This window comes from Cebus imitator, unplaced genomic scaffold (genome assembly GCF_001604975.1).
Source record: "Cebus imitator isolate Cc_AM_T3 unplaced genomic scaffold, Cebus_imitator-1.0 Scaffold27, whole genome shotgun sequence".
NCBI lineage: Eukaryota > Metazoa > Chordata > Mammalia > Primates > Cebidae > Cebus > Cebus imitator.
The window spans coordinates 14,862,477-14,885,403 of NW_016107342.1; the positions used below are offsets into that span (position 1 = coordinate 14,862,477).

The window sequence follows — 22,927 nt, forward strand, 5'->3', positions numbered from 1 at the left end:
TAAATGGTGTTGGAAAAACTGGCTAGTCATGTGCAGAAAGCAGACTGGACCCCTTCCTGACATCTTACACTAAAATTAACTCCAGATGGATTCAAGACTTAAACATAAGACCTAACACCATAAAAACCCTAGAAGAAAATCTAGGCAAAACTATTCAGGACATAGGCAGAGGCAAGGACTTCATGACTAAAACACCAAAAGCATTGGCAACAAAAGCCAAAATAGACAAATGGGATCTAATTAGACTAATGAGCTTCTGTACAGCAAAAGAAACAATCATTAGAGTGAATCAGCAACCAACAGATTGGAAAAAATTTTTGCAATCTACCCATCTGACAAAGGGCTAATATCCAGAATCTACAAAGAACTAAATCAGATTTACAAGAAAAGTGGGCAAAGGAGATGAACAGACATCTCCTCAAGGACCTAGAAATAGAAATTCCGTTTGACCCAGCAATCCCATTACTGGGTATTTACCCAAATGGTTATAAATTGTTCTATTATAAAGACACATGCACAGTTATTTTCATTGCAGCACTGTTTACAATAGCAAAGACCTAGAGCCAACCCAAATGCCCATCAATGATAAACTGGACAAGGAAAATGTGGCATATATACACCATGGAATACTATGCAGGAATAAAAAAGGATGAGTTCGTGTCCTTTGTAGGGACATGGATGAATCTGGAAACCATCATTCTCAGCAAACTGACACAAAAACAGAAAATAAAACACCACATGTTCTCACTCATAGGCAGGTGTTGAACAATGAGAACACATGGACACAGGGAGGGGAGTTTCACACGCTGGGGTCTGTTGGAGGGAGCTAGGCGAGGGACATCAGAGGATGGAGAGGTTGGGGAGGGATAACATGGGGAGAAATGCCAGATGTAGGTGACAGGGGGATGGAGGCAGCAAACTACATTGCCCTGTATGTACCAAGGCAACAGTCCTGCATGATCTGCACATGTACCCCAAGAACCTAAAGTACAATTTAAAAAATTAAAAAAATATATATTTTGCTACCTTTGCAAAAAAAGAAAATTTCTTGAAATAAGTGGTGTCTAAGCTGAGATCAGAAGAAACTAAGAAGCTAACTAGATGAGAAGCAGAATGAGTGAGGGGGACCAGCACATGCACAGGCCCAGAAGGGAATGGCATTGGAAATTTATTTTTCCTGTTTCTATTAGATTTTTCTAGGGGAAGGCTGTCAAGAGAAATCACAGTTAGTAAACGTGTGTAATGTTTTAGTCACAGAGTTATTGCTATGACACATTATTTTATCGAATATGAGAATATATATCCTTTCAACAAATGCTCACACAATACTTTGAGATTAATATTATTAGTCTAAATTTACAAGTGCCAACAAAATGAGATTAAGCAGTTTTCCCTAACCTGCAGTTTTGAGAGCATAGGAGCCACAGTTTTTAGCTTCCTGGATCTGACTCTGAAAACTTTGCTTCTCCTGGTATAATATATTTTTCTGCCATTTAATATCCTGCTCACCATGATGCAACTTTTATAGATTCACTAGGAGTGCACGCAAAGCTCAAATGGCATACTGGCTCAACCTGGTCTTTCAAGCTTCTATACCATAGAAAAGAGGCACTAATAGGAATTTTAATCTTGAGCTGTTAAGCCCACGGCAGGCCCAGGTAAAAGAAACTGAAGAATTTTACAAATGGTTAGGAAAAGAAAATAAAATATTTTCAGTTGTTCCTGTTAATATGAAGGTCAATTTGAAGGAGCCTAAAGTTTTGAGAAAGAATGGTGATTTGGAAAGTGAAAGTACACATAAGAACTAACCCCTTCCTCAATATTCAAATATTTAAGATTCTTTAGAACATTCACACGTAGACTAGCTCAGCATTTTGGAGCCCTGTCTACTGTCTCCCAACTCTTTTCCTCTTGATGAGAAAATAACCATTGCCTTCATTCAGGTTCTTATTATCGCTTGTCTGGGTTAATGCAGCACATTGCTTTATGTATCTTTTCTTCCAACCTTGAAAACCTGTTTATTGCCTGCAAAGTGCATCCGATATAATTGTTAATATCTCTTTTTCTTGACACGTTAGAACCTCACTGCCTGCTAAACCTCTTTAATTCCCCTGCTTTGTCTTCTTAACTCTTATTTTCCCAAGAATCTTAGCACTTCTCTTTAGCATTTTCCAGTTTATATTCATGTCGTTAATGACCAGCTACCCTACTAGAATATAAAACAGGGCACAATGTTTTACATAACTCATCAATCTTGCAAGTGAACTCAGTGTTTGGAATTTAGGAGTTTGAATGCAAAAAAAGCAAAGTAGAAAGATCCTGTTTACAAGCCTGCTAGGCCCAATTTTTTTTGTTTGTTTGTTTTGTTTTGTTTTGTTTTTCCTGGGCTCTAGCAAGATACCTCTCCAAAGGCAGGATCAGAGTTCTGGGCCATGTTTTCCTAATAACTCATGAAGATCCATGATGGTCCACGAGAAATTGAGTGTTTATGTTTCAGTTAAAAAAAAAAAAAGGTATAAAAGAAAAAATAGATTAAATTAATATTGAAAGAAATAGATACATTTATTTTCTAATGTTATCATGATAGAGAATGGTGAGGTAAGGGTAAGATAATTAATTATTCTAGTTATTCTTTTACCCTAGATTATTTCAAAACTATTGTCAGGGCTATAAAAATTTGTTGAAGATCATTGTGACCCAGTAGTAAAACTACATTTGTCAAACAGATTTTTATTTTAATGTTATGTCTTAATTTTTTAAAATGTAGAAATAATAAGAGAAAAAAAATTAGGCATACATGCTTATACATAAAAAGAAATTTATTGGAAACCAAGTTATATTTTTCCAAGCAGCTATTAAATCATATGTGAGTCAAAACTAAAAATTCTGATTGTTAAAATTAAGTAATTCAACTAATATGTATTGAACAACATTAAATATCATTCATTGCTCTAGGTGTTGGGGATATATCAGTATCAAAGTTGTTTGAAGACACTTGGCCTGTATAACTTTGATGAACAGAAAACGAACTGATACATCTTTTTAGATTAAAAGTTAGATAAAGCTGACTTTGAGTTGCATAGTCAAAAATGATAAAAGATCATAAGTGGGCTTTATTTCATACTACTTAGAAGCATACCATTATTTCTCATACAATTGTTTGAAATTTAAGAAGCATGTTTATAAAATTAAACTATTGATAAAGTTTTGTCTCTATACCATGTAACTTGCACTTGAAATATTAGTAATTATATTTAGTAATTTTGGTGAACATTGCTGAAAAAAAATCTTTAAGAATGCTTGATTACTCTTGTTGGCATCATAGCAGGAACTCTTGTCCATGCCAGCTTCACCTGATATTGAGGAAACTAATCTCACAATGCTTCACCTTCACTCATGCCAAGGTAGTTTAGTCTTCTACTTTTATGCCATATCAGCATTACAGACAGATTTTTGACCCTTCTTTTTTCAATTTAAAGAAGAGTCCATATACAAAGCAGTATAAAGACAGTGAAAGGCATCTCAAAGGTACTTAGTTGTAGGTTGAAAAATGATATGTCTCACAACTAATAGTAACGTTTTAATGGATTTGCGTTTAAATAATCTGTTGGGAAATCTCCCCCTGAAAAAAAAAAAAATACATGGCTTTTCATGAATAGAAGCCCTGACTGTAATTCTGCTATACTCGGTGTTAAGAAAACTGCATGGATTCACAGATAATTACTTGAACACAGAATTGAGTATTTAAAAACAATGTAGCACATAAATTATACAGAGACATACAGATTAAACAAAAATATTTATTTGAGGCTTACATCAAAGCAAGCAAACTGTTGCTAGTTAAATGCCTCTGCTAAAATCACCCTTAAAAGTTCAAATGTATATTTAAGAGTAACTCTTAAACATAGTTTTTTGTATCAAATTTACAATGTCTACCAACATGCTTTGAAAAAAATGCTATGAGTTAGAAATTTTTAAATGTTTTAAGGAGAAGAAATAAAATTCCTTTCTTATAGGTAGTATGATAACCTTTATGTTTAACTAGTAAAGATTTAATCACTGAAAACTGGTATTATGAGTCTGTTTTATGTAAAAGATATAACCTCTTTTGTACATATACTGCTAGAAACATTTGGTATTTATCCTTATTAGAGATAAGAATGGCAAAGGAGACTACGAGTCAGTATGTTATCATAAGCTGTCAAGGAATAAAAAATCCCCAAATTTTAAATTTGTATGTTCTGAGTCCAAGGGTATAAATGTGAGTGAAAGGAGGAGGACAAATTTATAATTTACCCCATGGTCATATAGCCTATCATTAAATAAAGAATATGTAAGAGCAAAAATAGAAAATCTATGAAATAGTGCATTTAATTTCATTTTCATGGATACAAAAATATATCATAAATCTGATTACATAAATGTAGACATTTTAAAATCCACTACATTTTCCAACAAATAAAGTAAAAGTTAGAAGAGCCAAGTTAAATTAAATTAAATGCCACGTCAGAGACAGCCAATAATTTTTCACAATATAGATGCTCAATTGTATGAAAATAAACTCTTAAGAGAAAAACCGTCTAGCCGGGGTTGCTTCACAGAATCAGATACATGGTAAGTACAGAGCACCATGAGAATAGGAAGCCACGTGGTTTGTAATAGTACTAGATTAGTTCAAAGGTCAGGTGACTACATTTGGATTTTTCTTTTACTTGCAATATCATTTGAATATCCATGTCTAAATCCAAGATAATAATATGATCTAAATTTCAATTTGATAAAATAATTTGTATTTTGTTAGTTTTGAAAACTCGGAAAATTAATAATGTTCTAAGAGCAAACTTTCCTTGAAAATTAATGGACTGAAATGAATCAACTTAGTGGCAGAAACAAATAAATTCAGATGGATAGGACCACATAATGAACGGCACCTTATTTAACTGATGGCTCCATTAACATCTCAGGCCAACAATTAAGGTCACCTCTGTGGTGTCTCTAGACCACAAAGAACTGGAATTAAGCTAGAATTTTTCAACTCCTGATTTCACTACTCCTTACGCTTGAAAGTAGTGTAGGGTTCTGATTCTTTTAAGGTTCTGATCTTTTTGGTCAGATCATTTATGTAGACCTAAATAAATAAATAAATAAATAAATAAAATGTTTTAATACAATTTCAGTGAATGTGGAAATTTGTTGGATATATACTCTGAGTTCGCACTCCTAGAATATGTCAAATGAGAACCTAGATTTGTGAAAGAAATGATAGGTTTTTGAGGTGATGATGCAGAATTGAAATATGCTTTTTGTAAATTATGTAAAACTAAAGTACATTTGGATGGAGTTACAAAGAGTAGTCTATAACTTTGGTTTCTCAGATTATTATTTTTATCATCACAGCTGACAGTTACATTATTTGTAAAAAATAAATATGTTAATATTTCCTAAAATTTTAAGTTTAAAGTGAGATAATCTATAAGAAAAGTGTTCTGAAAATTGTAAAATTAAATGCAAATAATTATTTTTATAATTTTCATGGTAATCGATACTTTGAATGCTTATGATGATAATACATATATATATCAGGTCTTATATATTTTTAGGTACCATATAATTTAGATAATGAAAATAAGCATATTAATGTTATGGCATTTATGGATATAGCATCAGATGCTTCACTTTATAATTTCTAAAATGATCCACAAATTTAGAATGGATTTTTGCATTGAGTCATTGAAAATAAGTAGATCAGACCATTGATGAAAATAGTTTTATCATTGGGCTTACTTCCATGCACAGATTAGGTTATGACCACAAAATGAAATCCACTGGACGCTGAAAAGCTTACTCTAATTCTGTGGAATGCCACATATCTGGGAATTTGGCAAGTCACATTTTCATTCATATGGCATATCTAGAGAGGCCAATAGTTGGTTCGTTGATGCAGCGTCTGAGTGTCTTTTAGATATTCAAGAGCTCTCTTATTGTCATTTGATGGCATCTGTCTTTGCTTCCCTAGCGATTTACTTTTCAAGTCTCCCTCTTTCCTTCCTCCATCTGAACACAAACTCATCCTGGCAAACTTCAGTTAGTTTCAAAATAGGACGAAACAGCCTTAGATGATCCAATATTTATAAAAATTTATAACTTGTTTAAGGGTTTTAAAGCTAAACAATCAGCAGCATTACTCTTGTTCTCTGCCTTCTGTGCTGCCCTGCTTTCCAAGGGGAAGTGCTCATTTATTAATTCAGTAAATGTTAGTAGAGCATCTACTGTGTGCCAGCCACTGAGGCTTGGGATTTTCTTATGAATAAAACAGAAAATTGCTCTTATTGTACTGCTTTATTTATAAAGAATATGCAAACATGTTATATGTCAGGTAGTGAGGCTAGAGACAATCAAAAGTAAAGAAGGGTAATTAAGGATCTAACTACTTCCTGATATAGTTATTTATATCTTTATTGTTATCAATAGGTATACAGATATCTGCATATCTATTCAAAGAGAGTTATATAGATAAATATAGACATTTAGGTATATATATATATATATAGGTATATATAAAAATAGATATCTTGGTATATATAGATATCTAGGTATATATAAGTATGTAGATTTATAGATATAGATAGGTATATAGATATCCATATATAGACATATACAGTGTAGGTGTATATATATCTCTATACAGATATCTATAGATTTGTATATATATAAATCTATATGTATAGATCTATATCTATATACATGGATCTATATCCATATATCCATATATATGTCCACATATCTATCTATCCACATATATATAGATATAGATGTTTTCATATCTATCTATCTACATATATATATGGATAGATAGATAAGTAATATATATAAGAGAGAGATTTCTACACTGGGGTGATAGCAAGATATATAGATGCAGATCTATCTATCTGTCTATCTATCTATATATACACGGGGAGATAAATATACATCTATATTTATCATCCATCTATCTTTCGATTTATCTGGCTATCGTTTAACTTTTCACTCATATTTTTGGTTTCATTGTACATTGAAAAAAACTAGAAGCAAAGTACATTTATTTATATCAGAAATCATTACTTCAACATATAGATTTAAAGTGAGTAGCTTGAAAGAAGGAAGAAAGTAAGAATGGAAGGACATAAAAGAGAAAAAAAAGAGGTAAAAAAAGAGGAAAGAATGAAAAAGGAAAAGGAAAGAAAGGAAAAGAGAAAATTTTGTACACCGGAACTATATAGGTGTGTATAAGATGGCCTCGTATTCTCTCGTATGATGAGGTGAGATGTTACCTGCCCTCCAGTTAGGCTACATACAAGGTGATGACAATGGCTTCTAAAGATGCTTGCTTCTGAGATTGAAATAATATTTTTCATAATTACCACCTATTCAGCTTTCTCTACCTTCTGTTTCTCCCTGACTTCTTTTCTAGTTTTCGAAAACTGAGTAATTACTTTGTGCTCGAATAACTTTTTTTTTTTTTTTTTTGGAAAAAAAAAGCCATGTATTCGTTAATGAAAATCTATTATAGATCTTAATCGTTTTCAACTATGTTAGCCTTTAGGATTCTATCAGTGTTTGGGCACTCTGGAGACATGTACAATATTAACACTGTAGATACTAACACAGTAGATGTTAATAAATTGTATTAGGCTAAAATTAATTGAATCTTAATACATATTCAGTGTCTTGATAGAGAAATTAGGGCCTAAATATGGCAAATGGCTTGTTTATGACTGTGGAGGCATGGCCTGTATTTGCATGCTTCATTTCCATTCTTTTTTCAGACCATCATATGCTTATTCACTTATTTGGGTTTCAGTTAGCCTCATCTGATAAGCCATATTTAGCTGTCATCTGCAACTCAGCTTGTTCACAAGTCTCAAATGCCTCTTTACCACTTTATAAATAGTTACTTGCTAAAATCTTTTATAGCTGAACTGCTTTAAAAATAAAGAACTATTCAACACAAAACACTGTTTATAAACAAAAATTATGAATGCCTTATATAAATTTGTCTGATTAAAAAAATTATTATGATAGTTCTATGAGTTGATTTTTGACTATTTTGAGAACTATTGATGCCATCATTGTTAATATGCATTTTACAATGGCAGTCTGTCGAAAATTTAAATGCTGGTACTTTAAAAATCCCACCCCATATGTGACTCACTCAAATCAAATTTTTGACAATTAACTTTCTGAGTTTTAGGTTTTCCTTCTCCCTTGACACTTAGAGATGTCACTGATCAAATAGATTTCATTCTTTAATTTTAAAAATTACTTTATACAGAAATATTTGAAATACATTACTATTTTTATTAGTAAACTAGAAAGTGGTATTTCCTTACACATGCTTTCCTGATGAAAGTTTATCATTTCTAATCAGAGTTTTGCAGACATTTTTTCCTCAGTGAATATTTAATTGGCATACCAGGATTTAATGTTTGCCTACTTTATTAAACACAGCTCTGACTTTAGAAGGTATATTTAGGACTGTGCAATAAACTTTCATTATTAAAAATCTTAGGATGTGTAAAACATTTGAGGGATGTAAAAAAGGATAAATCCTAATATTACTTAAATATTTTTATTCTATTTCCTGATTTATTTCTTCGAAGACATAAAATTCTATACAAATTGTATACAAATGTATATAAGTTTACTCCATGTGTTTATGTGTTTTGCCTCCTAAACCATGCTAGATGAAAAACTGACTCTTGTCTGCTGCTATGATTCTCTAGGTAATAAAAGACCAAAATTACTTTTATTAACATATTTAAGAATCATAAAACTTTTTCAGAAAATCCAAGTGTTCTTATCCTAAATTAGATGGAAGTAAATGGTAATACTGTAGGTGTGTCTTACTTTTTTATTTCTTGGCTGTTACTTTGGTTTCTAATTTGTTTAAAGTGACCGAAAGTTGATCATGCCTGATAATGAATGGATCACCTTGATGGTTAACTGTTTTATTTCAAGTGTGAGAATCCCATGCTTTGAACCAATTATCCATCGAGAGACATACATCAAACTTGGGTTGGGATGAGAGGCTACAGAGAGTAACACCTGATATTTGAACCTTCAGCTCAGGTGTGGGAATGCCAGCTTGTGTACCTGAGCTTTGAGATTACAGGGTATGTTACTATCATGCAGGCATCTTGTGGGTCTGCTGCATTTGCTGCAGGATTTTTTAATATTCCAACTGCTGGGTAGGTCCTAAGATATCCACAGAGATGGGGCACTTTCCATTTTAAAAACACAGAAAGGAAAAAGAACAGCAAAGATATTCAAGTTGCTTTGTAGATTTCTTTTTCTGAACGTATTTATGAATTACTAAATATGAAAAATAAGAATTTGTCATCTAGAATTAGGTCTCTTGGGTTTGAAGTTATGTTCTCCCACTTCTTTGTGTCCAAGCTTTGGTAATTGCTTAACCTCTATGTGCATCAGTTTATTTACCTATGAAAAGGGGTAACACCATCTAATGCCTGTGACTACACCAAACCCATGTGCCTGGTATATAAGAGACACTGAAAAATGAGTGTTTATCATCATAATTATTAATTACATAATTTTATTAAAAGAAGGATCTAGTTCTAGATAGAGGGCACTATTGGGAATTGGTGGGTGAGGAAGGAATCATGACATAATTTTAGGCATGACTTAATATAACTGCCTCAGTTCAATGATGACCGAAGGGTATCTTGGTGAAATTAATCAGGGAATTCGAGTGAGATCACATTGTTAGGCTGAGGAAGGACTGGACTTAGGCTTCAAGTACCTCATATTCGGGCCATTTTTTTTTTTCTTTTTCTTATTAACTTATCCCAGTATAAGTATTCATCAAAAGTTTATAAAATTATATTGTTGGTTGCCCTGGAAATTGTACATTCATACAGATATGGATGCAACCATAAACCACTCTGCAAGGATAATATCAGCAGAATTCATAGAATCTACTGCCCCTGGGACACAATTAAATAACAGTGGAGGTGGAATATAAATTACACTGAAAATAGCACCTCAGTTATCGAATGCCTGGGGATATGCACTGTGAAATTTACCTAGTCTTTGTGATGGTAATTCCATCCCACTTTTAATTTACTGTTGGTTTGTGTGAGTGCAGTCTTAAATTATCAAATGCATACTTAAATGATGAATATTAAAACCATTTGACAAAATTTATTTTTAAAGGCCAGATTAAAATTCAGTGAAGTAGAACAATAAGTGTGCATTCATGTAATTGCATTGTATGAATGTATAATTCTCATATAATTAGTTTCCCCTATACAGCCTTTCTGAATTACTCATTAAAGGCCTCCAGTTTTCTCATTATCCTTATATGGTATCTTCATACCCTGCTTAGCTGATATTAGTTTATTTTTATTTTCTTCCTTTAACATTTACACTTCACTAACTATTACAATGTGAATAGCCCAGTTGCAAATATAAGTAAATAGCTAAATAGTTTTGGCAATTACTTTCCTATAGAAAAATCTTAGGGAAAGAAGTTAAATGTAGTTATAGATTGTCTAGATATATGGCTTTCCATCAATATTTGTAAACCTGTGCATCTGCACATATTGCATATATTTTTATGTAGAATCTTGCCGTGAAAAGATTAAAGAAAAATGTATTTACTTGTATTTCTGGTTGCATGAAAAGAAACATTGAAAGAGAATGAAAAAGAGAGAGAGAGAGCAATAACGATCTCCCTTGAAATTACTTTATTTCTGTTGCAGAAAATAGCCATTCACTTATTCTTCACTTACTGTCTACCTAATTACCATATGAATACTCTGTAATTATATATTCATCATTGTCCTTTAGATTACATTATTGTGTTTGGTGCTACTAGGTAGTTTTTAGTGTAATTACCCTAACAGAGGTTATAACAATTTTTATATTATGAATATAAAGAGTTGTGTAATTTCATGGTTAGCTCTACTTTCTTAGCACAGATAAATTACATTTTATTATTAATCCTTCTTAGCATATACAGAATATCTCATCTGTTATGCCATTCAGATCAGTAAAATGCTCAAAACTTATGAGATGGAATGCTTGACAGGAAGGAAGACATTACTTTGTGTAGTAATAAGTGTAGCTTTTTGCCACAGTGACCATTTAGTTCAATTTTAGGTCCTTTTTTCTTCTTCTTTAATCTTATGATTGACTCGTCAATTCTCTCAGAGCTAGTGTCCTGTCATATATTTCTGGGCTCTTTCCTGAGTTCCTAATATACAGTAAGACACATGCATGTCCACAGCAAATAATCAATTATGAATCCATCATTTCCATTTTGTCTTTACAGCCGAGCTACACATGTTGTTCATAAGTGACCAACTGCACAGTCCACACATTGACTGTTCCTATTGACCAATGTGCCTAGAACTCGCCTATCTTGTCTTTCAACCACTCTTTTCTGTCTTCAATCCCTTCCTTATCCCACAGGCTACGACAAAAAAATTTTTTGTCGTCTATATTTTTCTTGTAAACTGTCACTTTCTATCACTGTTTCCAACTTTATTTTAGTGCTACTAATTATTAAGCTAAAATTAAAATTTGAACAACAAAATAAGATGGTTGTGTGTGTGTGAAAGTGTAGTGTGAATTGAGTGGCTGTGTATCTGTAATACAAAGTAGAAGGCCATCCCTTTGCTGTACACCATCTCCTTTATTTTTGGAGAAATTAAGTTTTTCATTTACATTTGCCTCCTCCATATTCAGTAATATTTCACCTAGCAGAGGTGAAATATAAGAAATAACACAGAATGCTATAAAACTTCAACAAAGTTAAGTTCATACAAATAATTGGTCTTCTTAGTGAAAAATGAGTGATTAGTAAAATATCAATACATTTTCTTTAAACAAATATATATCTATCTTTTATAAAGACTGCTTTCAAAATGGTTTGAAAGCACTTTCGATGCTTAAAGTAGCAACCTCTATGGAATAATTAATAATTTTTAGTGCCATGGGACAGAAAAAAAGGTGTTTATCTAGTAACTGTAAAGTTTATCTGTTATTTTTTTCTCTCTTCAGAAGTTATAGGTCAGGAGTGTAGCCTTTAGGATCAAAGTGAACAATTACATACTGAAGAAGCCTTGTCATATACTATTCTTCATACTTTGCTAAATTAGTAAGCCAGTTTCTGCTGGGCTGAGAAGTACTAATGAAGTATTCATTTTTTTAGATAAATAGTTGAATGGATACTTGGAATTTAAATATGAGTGTGTAGTAATTATGTGAGAGTATATTGAGAGGTGACATTGATGAAAATATGGCACATATTTATATGCATTTACAAAGATGCTTGTAATTCCAAGTGCATTATAGCTGTGAAGGGAATGAGAGAGAAATTAAACTGGCATTTCTATGATTTATTAACATTGCAGTTATTGCTTTGAGTCAATTACAGAAAACCTGGGCTTTGTTTGAATCACCCAATTTAGGAATAGACAACACCATCAGATGCTTCAAACTCTCTCCTGAGTTTGCACATAGCTTGCAGCATGATAACACTTGCAATAACAGAGGACATTTGAAGAGATCATTTTGCTTTACAATTTACCAGTATCCAATAATTATGTTGTAGCCGAAATATCAGATGCTAAAGTTCCTTGAGTCTTGGAGTTGGAAGTGAATAAATAGGAAAGCCCTTAAGACAAGAAAGAAATAGAGAAGGTGTTGGGGAGGGGAGGGAAAGAGGCAAGAGAAAGGGACAAAGACCGTACATAAAAAGTCAAAGAAAAGCCCCTAGAATCCCATCTCCCATCCAGGGTGCAGAAAACAGTCCAGCCAAACATCTAACTCAGCAGCTTCCACATGCTTCAAATATTAAGCCAAATAACTGCAGATAGAAGATTTTCATAGAAAGGCACTGGAATGCAGCTCTGCCAGGGCTGGCCTGTAGTGAGCAACTCTTTGCCCCTGAATTTCAACTCAGCATGGAGTGTTAAGAATGTGAACTGGGAGAAATGAAATGTCTTCCCATTTGAATATCTGTAGAGAAAGAGCTCAGAACATAAAATGATTTCTGCCATTTTTAGAGGAAGAAAAATGGCATGGCTTAAAAACATGCAATTTAGAATTATTTATTAAAGTGTAAATTCTAATATTTGCTTATTTCACAATTTTATCATAAGCAAACATTTCTTTTAGAGCCTTGGATTCCATTTTTATGCCACGAGGGCAATAAACTACATTGAATAATGTGCATCTGACATGCTATGAAAAGAATATTGGAAGCATTAGAGTGGAGAGTTTTCTGTAAAGTGTAAAAAGTGGACTGTGAATTCCTTTTAAAAGTTGTTCCTATAAAAACTATTTCACCTAGTTAGCTAAATAAATGAGAATTTCTAAAACATTCTAAGGTAGTTTATTTGCCTTTCATTTAAAAATAAAAGCATTCTCTATTGAAGTGTAATATACACAGAAAAGTTTAAAATCACAAGTAAACAGTTCAGTTAAATATTACAAGATGTGTACATCAGTTTGAACCAGCATTCAAGTCAAGAAAAACATTACCAGCACTGCAGAAGATCCCTCATTTTCTTCATCATGGTCCTTTCTCCTCTCTCCAAAGATAGATCCTTCATGACTTCTAAAACCATAGATTCAATGTAACGTTTGAATCTTATATATATAAAAACATAGTATACACATTTTTGTGTCAATTTTTCTCGATATTATTTTTGTGAGATTCATCCATATTTTTCCTTATAGCTGCATTTTTGTGTGTATTTACATATGTACATTTTATTTTATAGATGAACTGTAGATTATCCATTCTCATGATAGACATTTGGAACTTTTTCAATTTGGTTTATTTTTTAAAATATTGCTGTGCATATTACGTATATGTTTCTTGGTATACATTTGTATGCTTTTGTTTTAGGTATATCTTAACAGTGGAAGTGCTAGGTCATAAGGTGGGGTATGCTGAAGTTTTGTAGATACTGACAACTGTTTGCCCAATTGGTTGAACCAATATTCTTTCCCACTGGTAGTGGATGAGAGTTTCCACTATTATTGTATTGTCTGGTGGGTGTGTAATGGTATTTCACTGAAGTGTTAATTTGCATCTCCTTGATTACCAGTGAGTTATGTACAGGCACACATGTTTTTATTATATTTAATAAACTTAATATTTATTAAATATTTAATTATGTTTAATAAATTTTTTAAACCGAGTTTTGCCCTTGTTGCTCAGGCTGGAGTGCAATGGTACGATCACAGCTCACTGCAACCTCTGCCTCCCAGGTTCAAACAATTCTCCTGCCTCAGCCTCCTGAATAGCTGGGATTTTAGGCGCCTGCCACTACGCTTGGTTAACTTTTTGCATTTTTAATTGAGATGAGGTTTCACCATGTTTGCCAGTCTGGTTTCAAACTCCTGACCTCAGATGATCCACCTGCCTCAGCCTACCAAAGTGCTGGAATTACAGGTGTGAGCCACCATGCCCAGACCATCTTTTTAACCTTAGAGAGAGTGGAGAGGGAAGGTTTGATTTATGCAAAAAAATTACTTATAATTAACATACTGCAGATAAGTTTTTAACTTTGACCTTTAGTACTTTAGATTAAATGCAAATTACTCTTTGTTGGAGTATGATCATGGGCATTCATCAACCTTCAGAATATTAACCCATTCTTTACTAGTTATTTGGGTCTTTTCAGGGATATAGTTATAAAAACAAAGTGCTTCAAAATTTAATGTGAAAAATTACATTTTAATTAGTTTCCAATGTTAGTTTAAAAATAAGCTATTTTGGTCAAATCAAATCTATTTACAGGTATTAGACAATGTAGTCCTTTCCCAACTACTAAAATTTTATTCAGGTCATCATTTCTTACATTTCCTAGTTTACATGGAAGTTACCTGGATCCCATTTCAGACCTATGAATTATAATCTAGGGGTGGGTGACAGGAAAAGCCACTGGAATTTGCATTTGGAAATAAGTTCCCTGTGTGATTCTATAATTATATCCACCATGGCAACCTTTGAATAATGACATAAAAGGAAAATGTTGCAAAGATACATCAGCGGACTTCTGTGTCTCATCAGACAGCTAAACAGCCCCAGTGGATGAAATTTTAAAGCAGTTGGGAGCAATATTAAAACAGCTTTTTTTTGTGAATTAGAGATATCTGGCAACCTGCCTAAGGAAGGTAATTCTTCAGAGGTTTCTGCATTGAATAGGAGGCTGGACTGGATGATCACACAGGCTGCTGTTATACACTTCATAGATAAAAAACAGCATTTGTGTTGTGTACATATACCTGCCAAGCCTAGAATGACTATAGAAACCAGAATGTGTGGCTACTAACAACTATGTTAAATTTCAGATCTCCAACTCCCTCACCTTTTGAAAGTGCTACATTTCTTAAATATAGCCAAAACTCATATTAATAGGCTTAAACATTGAATCTCAATGAAGGCACTTGGCATAATACAACAGCAGACATAGGAATCTTTGAAATAAATTTCCATAAATATGAGGCAAGTCTGTCAATAAATTTAATTTCTGTCTGATTTAATAAAGGGCTAGATAAACATAAACATGAGAATTATAAATTATGTTTTAATTTTTCCTATCCACTGTAATTGTCATATAGCAGGTTAAAGTTTATACATTGTGATTTTTATCTCAGCTAATCTCATTTAACATTGCTTCACAATTAAATAGCTAAGAGAAAATTGCATCTTCTAAACACAAAGTCTGAGATCGATTTAATCAGTTCTTTTGCTTAGGATTATTTACACTGTAAATTTCAATATTTTAAGTGTGATAAATTATAATATATTCGTATATAAAAACAGACATGTTTACTTTTCAAAAGATAGAGGCAGAATATCTAATTACAAGGTTAGAGTGGTTGTTATATTGTTAAATGTCTTTGTTTCATTATGCATGTTCAAAATGTATAGAAATATTTGGGTGAAGTGTTTCCTTTGTAGTTGAGAAAATTGTCTGTGATGCTCAATGAGAAATAGCCTTCAAAACAATAGGTTCAGATTACAGGGAATTTTCTGACTGATGAGAAGATTAGTCTCTTACCTTAGAAAAGGATAATAGCGTAGATTCCTGTTATTATTCCCCATGATTGATGGATCAGTTAGTTTCCCAGTTTGCTTTCCTCTTGGAGTTCCATGAGAGGCATAACTCATTGTTTGCACACCTGTTCAGACATGCAGAAAATACCTGGGTTTATTTTGCTACATGTACAGGGAGGCTTCTTTGCACAACACTAAAGTCTTGTGCAAGGGTAGGAGTTCTCTGCTTACCACACATTACACTATTCTCTGTATGAAAAGAGGAGTGAAGGAGGCAATAATAAATGACATCCAAAGAAATGTTAAGCATTTCTGTTCATTTCAAAGTATACTTATGTTGTTGATTAGAAAGAAAGCTAAAGGAACTTGTTAACTTAAGCTTTAATATTCAGAACTCAGAGAGTTTGTCAGCTAGCATAATATCAATATAAGCCCTCTCCTCTTAGCCAGAGGAAAATGATGCCTGACTCAGGCAAAGAGGAGAATCAATAGCATTATTAAAGAATTCTATTTTATGTTTAATTATAAGCTGCTTTTGCAAATTCATCTACCTATTCATTGATCATTTTTAAGTAAAAAATGAAACAGTCACCTTTATTATGACTGAAGAAAAATGTTCTGTAATATAATTTTATTTTTCTCTTGTTCTTTTTTTCCCTAGATGTGTGTCACCACTATTGTGTGAATTCTGAATCATGTACCATTGGGGATGATGGAAGTGTTGAATGTGTCTGTCCAACACGCTACGAAGGACCAAAATGTGAGATTGACAAGTGTGTAAGGTGCCATGGAGGGCACTGCATTATAAATGAAGACAGTGATGATATATTTTGCAAGTAAGTGGACACCCAGCTTAATTTATAAGAGCATTTGGACCCCAGTGGACATTGCAGTTCAGTAATAAACTGTAAAAACTACATAGATTGCTTTTATTCTAAAATTCTGTATTGTGCTCATTGCATTTTTTATGGCTAGAGCGCCTAGTTCATTTTAATTTAACCCAAACTTATTCAACATCTACTGCGAATATCTGGAAATTACAAAAATCCACCATGTAATAAGATGATCATATCATTCCCTATACTAAATATTCCTGAGTAAGCAAGAAATGTTGATATTCAGCATCCTTTCAAAAACTACGTGTAATATTATTCAACTAGATTAGCTCAGCCTTTTAATTGTCTCATCATTATTATTGACAATAAGTAGGTTTGCTTTTCTGTTGCGAATTGATCTGTTGAATGAGGAGCAAAAGACCTGTCTAATGAAAATATACATTCATCCTTTTTTCTTAATCTGACTTTGAATATTATGATCCAAAGCAATTGGAAGGAATAATGTGTTCTGGGAAGTCACTAAAACAAAAATCTTTCAGTTTGTCTTTCATTGCACTGTCTTTTGCCCTTTGGCTTTAAGTGAATGCAAAACAGAACATCGCGGCCATTCAGTTTCTATCGGGAAACAAGTTTATACCACTGAGGTTAGAGATCAGTCCTCACTCCAGACCTCTTTTAACAGACTTTTAAAGGAAGGACTTATAATGGACTGGACTCTATCACTTGCCTTGCTTGGGAGTATAATAAATAAGAATATGAGATAGGAAAGCATGCCATAAAGTGTCCATGTCACAGCTTCCACTGAGAGCTCACCAAGGGTGCCGGATGAGTTATGTTGCTCTGCCAAACAAAGCCCAATAAAATTTTATTACAAACAGCATCAACAGTTTTTTCTTTTTTATTTACTCTCATTTTAGAATTTACTGTAAATATGATTTGTGTTATCATTATGAATGACATTTATGCAAACCTGCAAAATTGAGTTATTTGAAAGTAAGTAATTTTTTAGTAAAGTAATTGAAAATATGGCTGATATATAAATGTGACTTTGATAAGTACATAAAAGTGAAACACACTTTTATATAAACTATCCAAATCATGTTGGCTCATAAAGCTCATTTGTTCTTCATGATGAAACTGTAGCATGACAGAACTTTATTTCAATTAGTGAGTATACATTGTTCTCTATATCCTGTGTACCATATCAGGGTAAGCTGCAAAATCTTTTTTACAATTCCATTCCATTTATCCCAGGGATCATGAGCTATCATCTGAGAAATGTGTGAGCTAAAGTTTCCTATCCATTTTACCTTGGAAAAGCTCGTGTGGGGACGCAGGCCCTTTTCCCCTTATGTAAGGAAGAAGGGAAATCTCAGAGCCCCTCAGTGTCACTTACTATGCAGTCAAAAGTGCCTTCTCCAAAACAAAAACACCAGATCTTCACAACCTGAGCAGGCTATTGAGGTGCAAGATAATAGTTCATGTTTTTTAAATGGTCTTTTTGGAACTGTATATGTCAGAATGGATAAATAGCAATTGCCAACAATGCGGAGATAGTGGAACTTTTAAAATAGGCATATAATAATACTTGATTCATTAAATAGGCTATATAACACTTGAACATAACAATACTAATATAATTCCTTGGATTTTCGGAAACATGTTAGATGATTAAAGCTAATTTTTATTTCTATGATACTTTTCACATTAGCATTAACATGAAATTACAATGATGTTGGAATTTCTGTTTCATAGGTAAAGAACAGATAGTAAAACAAAATTCCAATGAAGTTAATCATTTTTACTTAATTAGGAAAATTCAAGCCATCAAGTATATTTGTGAATCCAAATAGGCAATTGTGTTTCTAATGCACAGCCTATGAACTGTCAACTAGAATTAGTTCTCTAACAAGTATAGTGAGTATAATCTTTAAAACGAGCTAATTGCATATTTTTCTCTCTTCTGAAAATCAAAGTGAATATTGTTGAAGAAAGACTTGATCACAATCTTGAATAACCTAAATTATGTCCTTTTGATGACCATTGTCATGGGAATTTTTTGTGTGGACTGAATAGCTATTAATTAACTTTTGGAAAGTGATCCATCACATATTCTGTGTGTGTGTGTGTGTGTGTGTGTGTGTGTGTGCACGCACGTGTGCTGAATCCCTCTAAAAAAGAAAATTATTATGAAAACATACATTAAAATATGAGCTGCACTCTTTGATTTGTTGCAATCATTTGAACAATTTGCATTTCACATTTAAAATGTCTACAAGTTTCTATCTTCAACTTAACATTTAAACAAGAACTTTAGAAGGAAAAAGAGGCAACATGTTGTGTAGCCTTTGGAAGGAGAAGTTTAAAAGCAATCAATTAGATTTTTTGTCCCTTTTAGATGATGAGATTTGATATAGAGTGATCTTTTTTGTAGAAATTATTTTAATGTATAATGAGCTAATTTCCCCTTTTGAAGCTGTTCCTTTGATAAAACAAGAAACTGTAACTTTTTGCTCTTAGGATTTTCAAAGAGGCTGGGCATGGAGGACAAGTAAATGTCCCTCAGATGCACTTAGTCCACCAGACACCAATACCACTGATTGCTAATGAATTCACTGCATCTGTATTAGGTACCTCTGTAGGTTATTCAGGATGGGATACTCTTTACAAACTTGAGACCACCCTCCCCTTCTCCATGTGTTTTTCTGTTTTACCTGTATTTTATTTCACATCTTGTACATAGTTACACTGCTCACTGCTCCTGTTCATCTTGAAAAGAAATGTGATTTCACAATCTAAGCTTTTCAGAAATATCTTCAAGTTAAATGCCAATGAATGTTAAAAGCAGTTGAGTGCATTTCCAGCAACTACACAACCCACATGAGGTCAAAAAAAAAAAAAAAAAAACCACACACACACAGATAAATGAACTACATGTCAATCAATTATTTTTAGACATCTCACCTATCATTAAGAATCACTCTATGGCAGATGTACTGCAATAGATATCCATTATGGAGAGGATCAAAGTGATAAATCAATATTGCAGCCTGATTTTTTTGTCAAGGTTATGTCCAGATGCACTGTGATACCATTGATTGTTTCATAGCAGCTAATACTGACATGACCACATGATCAGAATTGCCAGCAAGATCTGTTGTTAATTCTGAGTTGAAATGTTGATGCACATTTCTCCATTCACTCAACAGTTTTTACTGCCCAATCTAATTGTTTGAGTATTTGTTCATTTAAAAATGTAACATGGCAAGTAAAAAATGTCTATATTTTTCCCTGCGTTGTTATGTTTATTTTTACAGTATAGCAGTAGGTATTCATTCTTATCCCTAACATGCGATGTGATTTTAACTTAGAATCATTTTGGTAAGTTTTTCAAGAAAGCCTGTCTCACTATTTTGTTGCCACATTGCTCCTGTAAAATAACTGTGTTGTTTTTTTTAAATGAACTGTTCCGTGTTTTTTTTTTTTCTGTTAGAATAAAAATAGTTTGACATTAGTTTCAATACATAATCAAAGAGAAACAGTGGAGTAAAAGTGACTAAAGGATAATCCTCCACTTTTTTTAATGAAATGTGGGGTCTAAAAATCCTAACGTTTCTTTTGGAACAGATTTCCCACGTTAGAAGTAAAGCTAAAGCACGTTTTTCCAGAGTACTTGATCATGTGGTTTATCATTCAAAAAATGTCACCAAACCCTACTTATATGAAAAAGGAACAAGATATTGATGCTAATGTCTCCTGGAAGAGTAAATGATAGACATTAGAGTATATTTTTTCATACATATATCTAGTTATATTAAATGTTTACATTAAGTGAACTGGTTGAAAATTTGAAAATTACCAGAAGAAAAATTTTATGGCATCATTCTGACAAAAATTAAATAAAAACTGCCTCTACTGAGTCAGTCTTCTTGAAATCTTCCTTTTAACCAGCCACTCGATCTCTCCTATATGAAGAATATTCTCATCCACACAGAGTTTATGTCAGCTTTCAGCAATAATGTTGTCAATAACAATGGGATTTTTTTTCTCTGTTGTTGCAGCTGCACTAATGGAAAGATTGCCTCTAGCTGTCAGTTATGTGATGGCTACTGTTACAATGGTGGCACATGCCAGCTGGACCCCGAGACAAATGTACCTGTGTGTCTGTGAGTATTTAGTCAAGTCACGGGCATTTTACAATAAGCCTTTGTGTGTACATGAAATCCCTGTTCTATTACTCTCCTCTCCTGGGTTATTTTAAATGAGTGTTTCATGGACATCTCTGATCAAGTAATGTCCCTCCTAGCTCATGTGCTGCAGAATTTCTCTTTCATCAAATTGCTAATGATTTCTTGAGGAAGAGCTCATTCTGTTCTTAGCATCGTACCGTTTCAGATATTCATAGACCTTTGAACTTGGAAATGCCAGGGAAAATTTTTTCTAATTTTATTGACCTTATTCTGATATGTGAAGCCCAGAGATAATAATCTTTTATGAATCCTTTGGTACTTATGACCATTTTTTTTTCAAAAGAACTTGTAATATTCTTTCAAATGTATAATGCTATTTGATGTTTGTTTGAGACTTAGACTGTTTTATTATGTAAACCTATTAAGCCCCTGGCTCCTTTGGAAGAACTCAAATCTGGGTTTCTCAACACCTAGGAAAAGTATTGAGTATTCATAGTGCTCCTGAGAAAATCTGGAATTTAATATTTCCCCCCCTCCATGATCTGATTGTCCAGAGTGGACAATTTGAAATAAAATCATTCAGCTTACGTGGTCACTGTTGTGAGTTTTATCACTGTTTGACCAGAAGGATGATGCCCACATGAAATCCACATCTGCACCCTGTTCCCCACCTTGTCATAGTAGCATGTGACGAGTATGTTTGAGAGAGAAGTGAGCATATCTGGGAACCTCTTCATTCAAATGTTACTATCTCTGTATGAAATTAATTTAAAACATATTTGGCAAAAAAAAAGTCAGACACTTTATTTAGCTGTATTTTACTGAAATTCTGCAGATGCTCTGTGGGGTTTAAAAGTCAGCGCTGTGACCAGAAAGAGAACCCTTGTGATCACTACTGTCAGAATGAGGGGATTTGCACTTTAACTGCGTTTAATGAGCCGAGATGCAAGTAGGTTTAACCTTCCACTTACCACTGCGCTTTGTGTGACATCATTTCAGGCCATAGTTCATTGGTTTAAATCATGAACATTCATGCATTTCACAGAGTATACTTAATCTTGGGGCTCATCTGTGTCATACACACTTAACCTTTGCTTCACTCACCAACAAGTGTGTGCACCACTAGACTGCTAGCGTGTCTAGAAATATAACAGAGAAAATTAAAATCTTATGGAACTGTCTAATAAACATGCATTGCTAGAAAATAGTAGCTTTTAATTAGAGAAGTACAGAAGCAGGTGTTTTAAGACTCTATTCCTGTATACTATATTTGGAATGATAATTTTTATTTAGTAACTGACTTTTTATTTCAAGCACAGATGAAGTGCTATGGTATTTTGTTTCCCAAAATTTTACTGAGAACTGCCCTACCTTCATCAGTATGACCTCTTGACAGATGAAAAGTCTTACAGTAAAACCCTTTTTACAGTCTGAAAAATTTCCAGAAACTTTATTTCTTAATAGTTTAAGTCATTCTTTCTTGATTCAGTTTGTGGTGTTTTGAACATATATGCAAATTAAACTCATATCTCCTCTGAGAAATTTCAAAGACCACCTTTGGGGTAACTGTCAACGTTCATACAGTGAGAGTTATTTTTGCATTGTGCGTTTGCGCTTTAGAGATGCATCACATTTGGCATATACTCCTTAATAACCAGTGTCATAATGAGCAGCCTTGACTGGAATCTGGTAACTTCTGGGAATCTCAGAGTACCTAGTAGTGGTTTTAAAGCAAAATTGTATTAAAATTCACACTTTTTTTTTTTTTTACCAAAATGCTACTGTTTTATTAATAATGAGTTGCTGAGACTTGAGCTGAAGGA

The 22,927-nt window shown here is 33.1% G+C and overlaps 1 protein-coding gene across 2 annotated transcripts in view; it reads left to right on the forward strand.

Moving 5' to 3' along the window:
* The window catches only part of LRP1B (LDL receptor related protein 1B), a 1,911,091-nt gene that overhangs the window by 1,848,532 nt on the left and 39,632 nt on the right, over positions 1–22,927 (forward strand). Inside the window, exons 85-87 of one of the 2 annotated variants that reach the window (XM_037736613.1) lie at positions 16,740–16,914; positions 20,976–21,080; positions 21,940–22,053. In XM_037736613.1, the coding sequence (XP_037592541.1) occupies positions 16,740–16,914; positions 20,976–21,080; positions 21,940–22,053 (394 nt within the window). The remainder of the gene's footprint in view (positions 1–16,739; positions 16,915–20,975; positions 21,081–21,939; positions 22,054–22,927) is intronic. The other variant, XM_017523186.2, reaches the window with a different exon arrangement.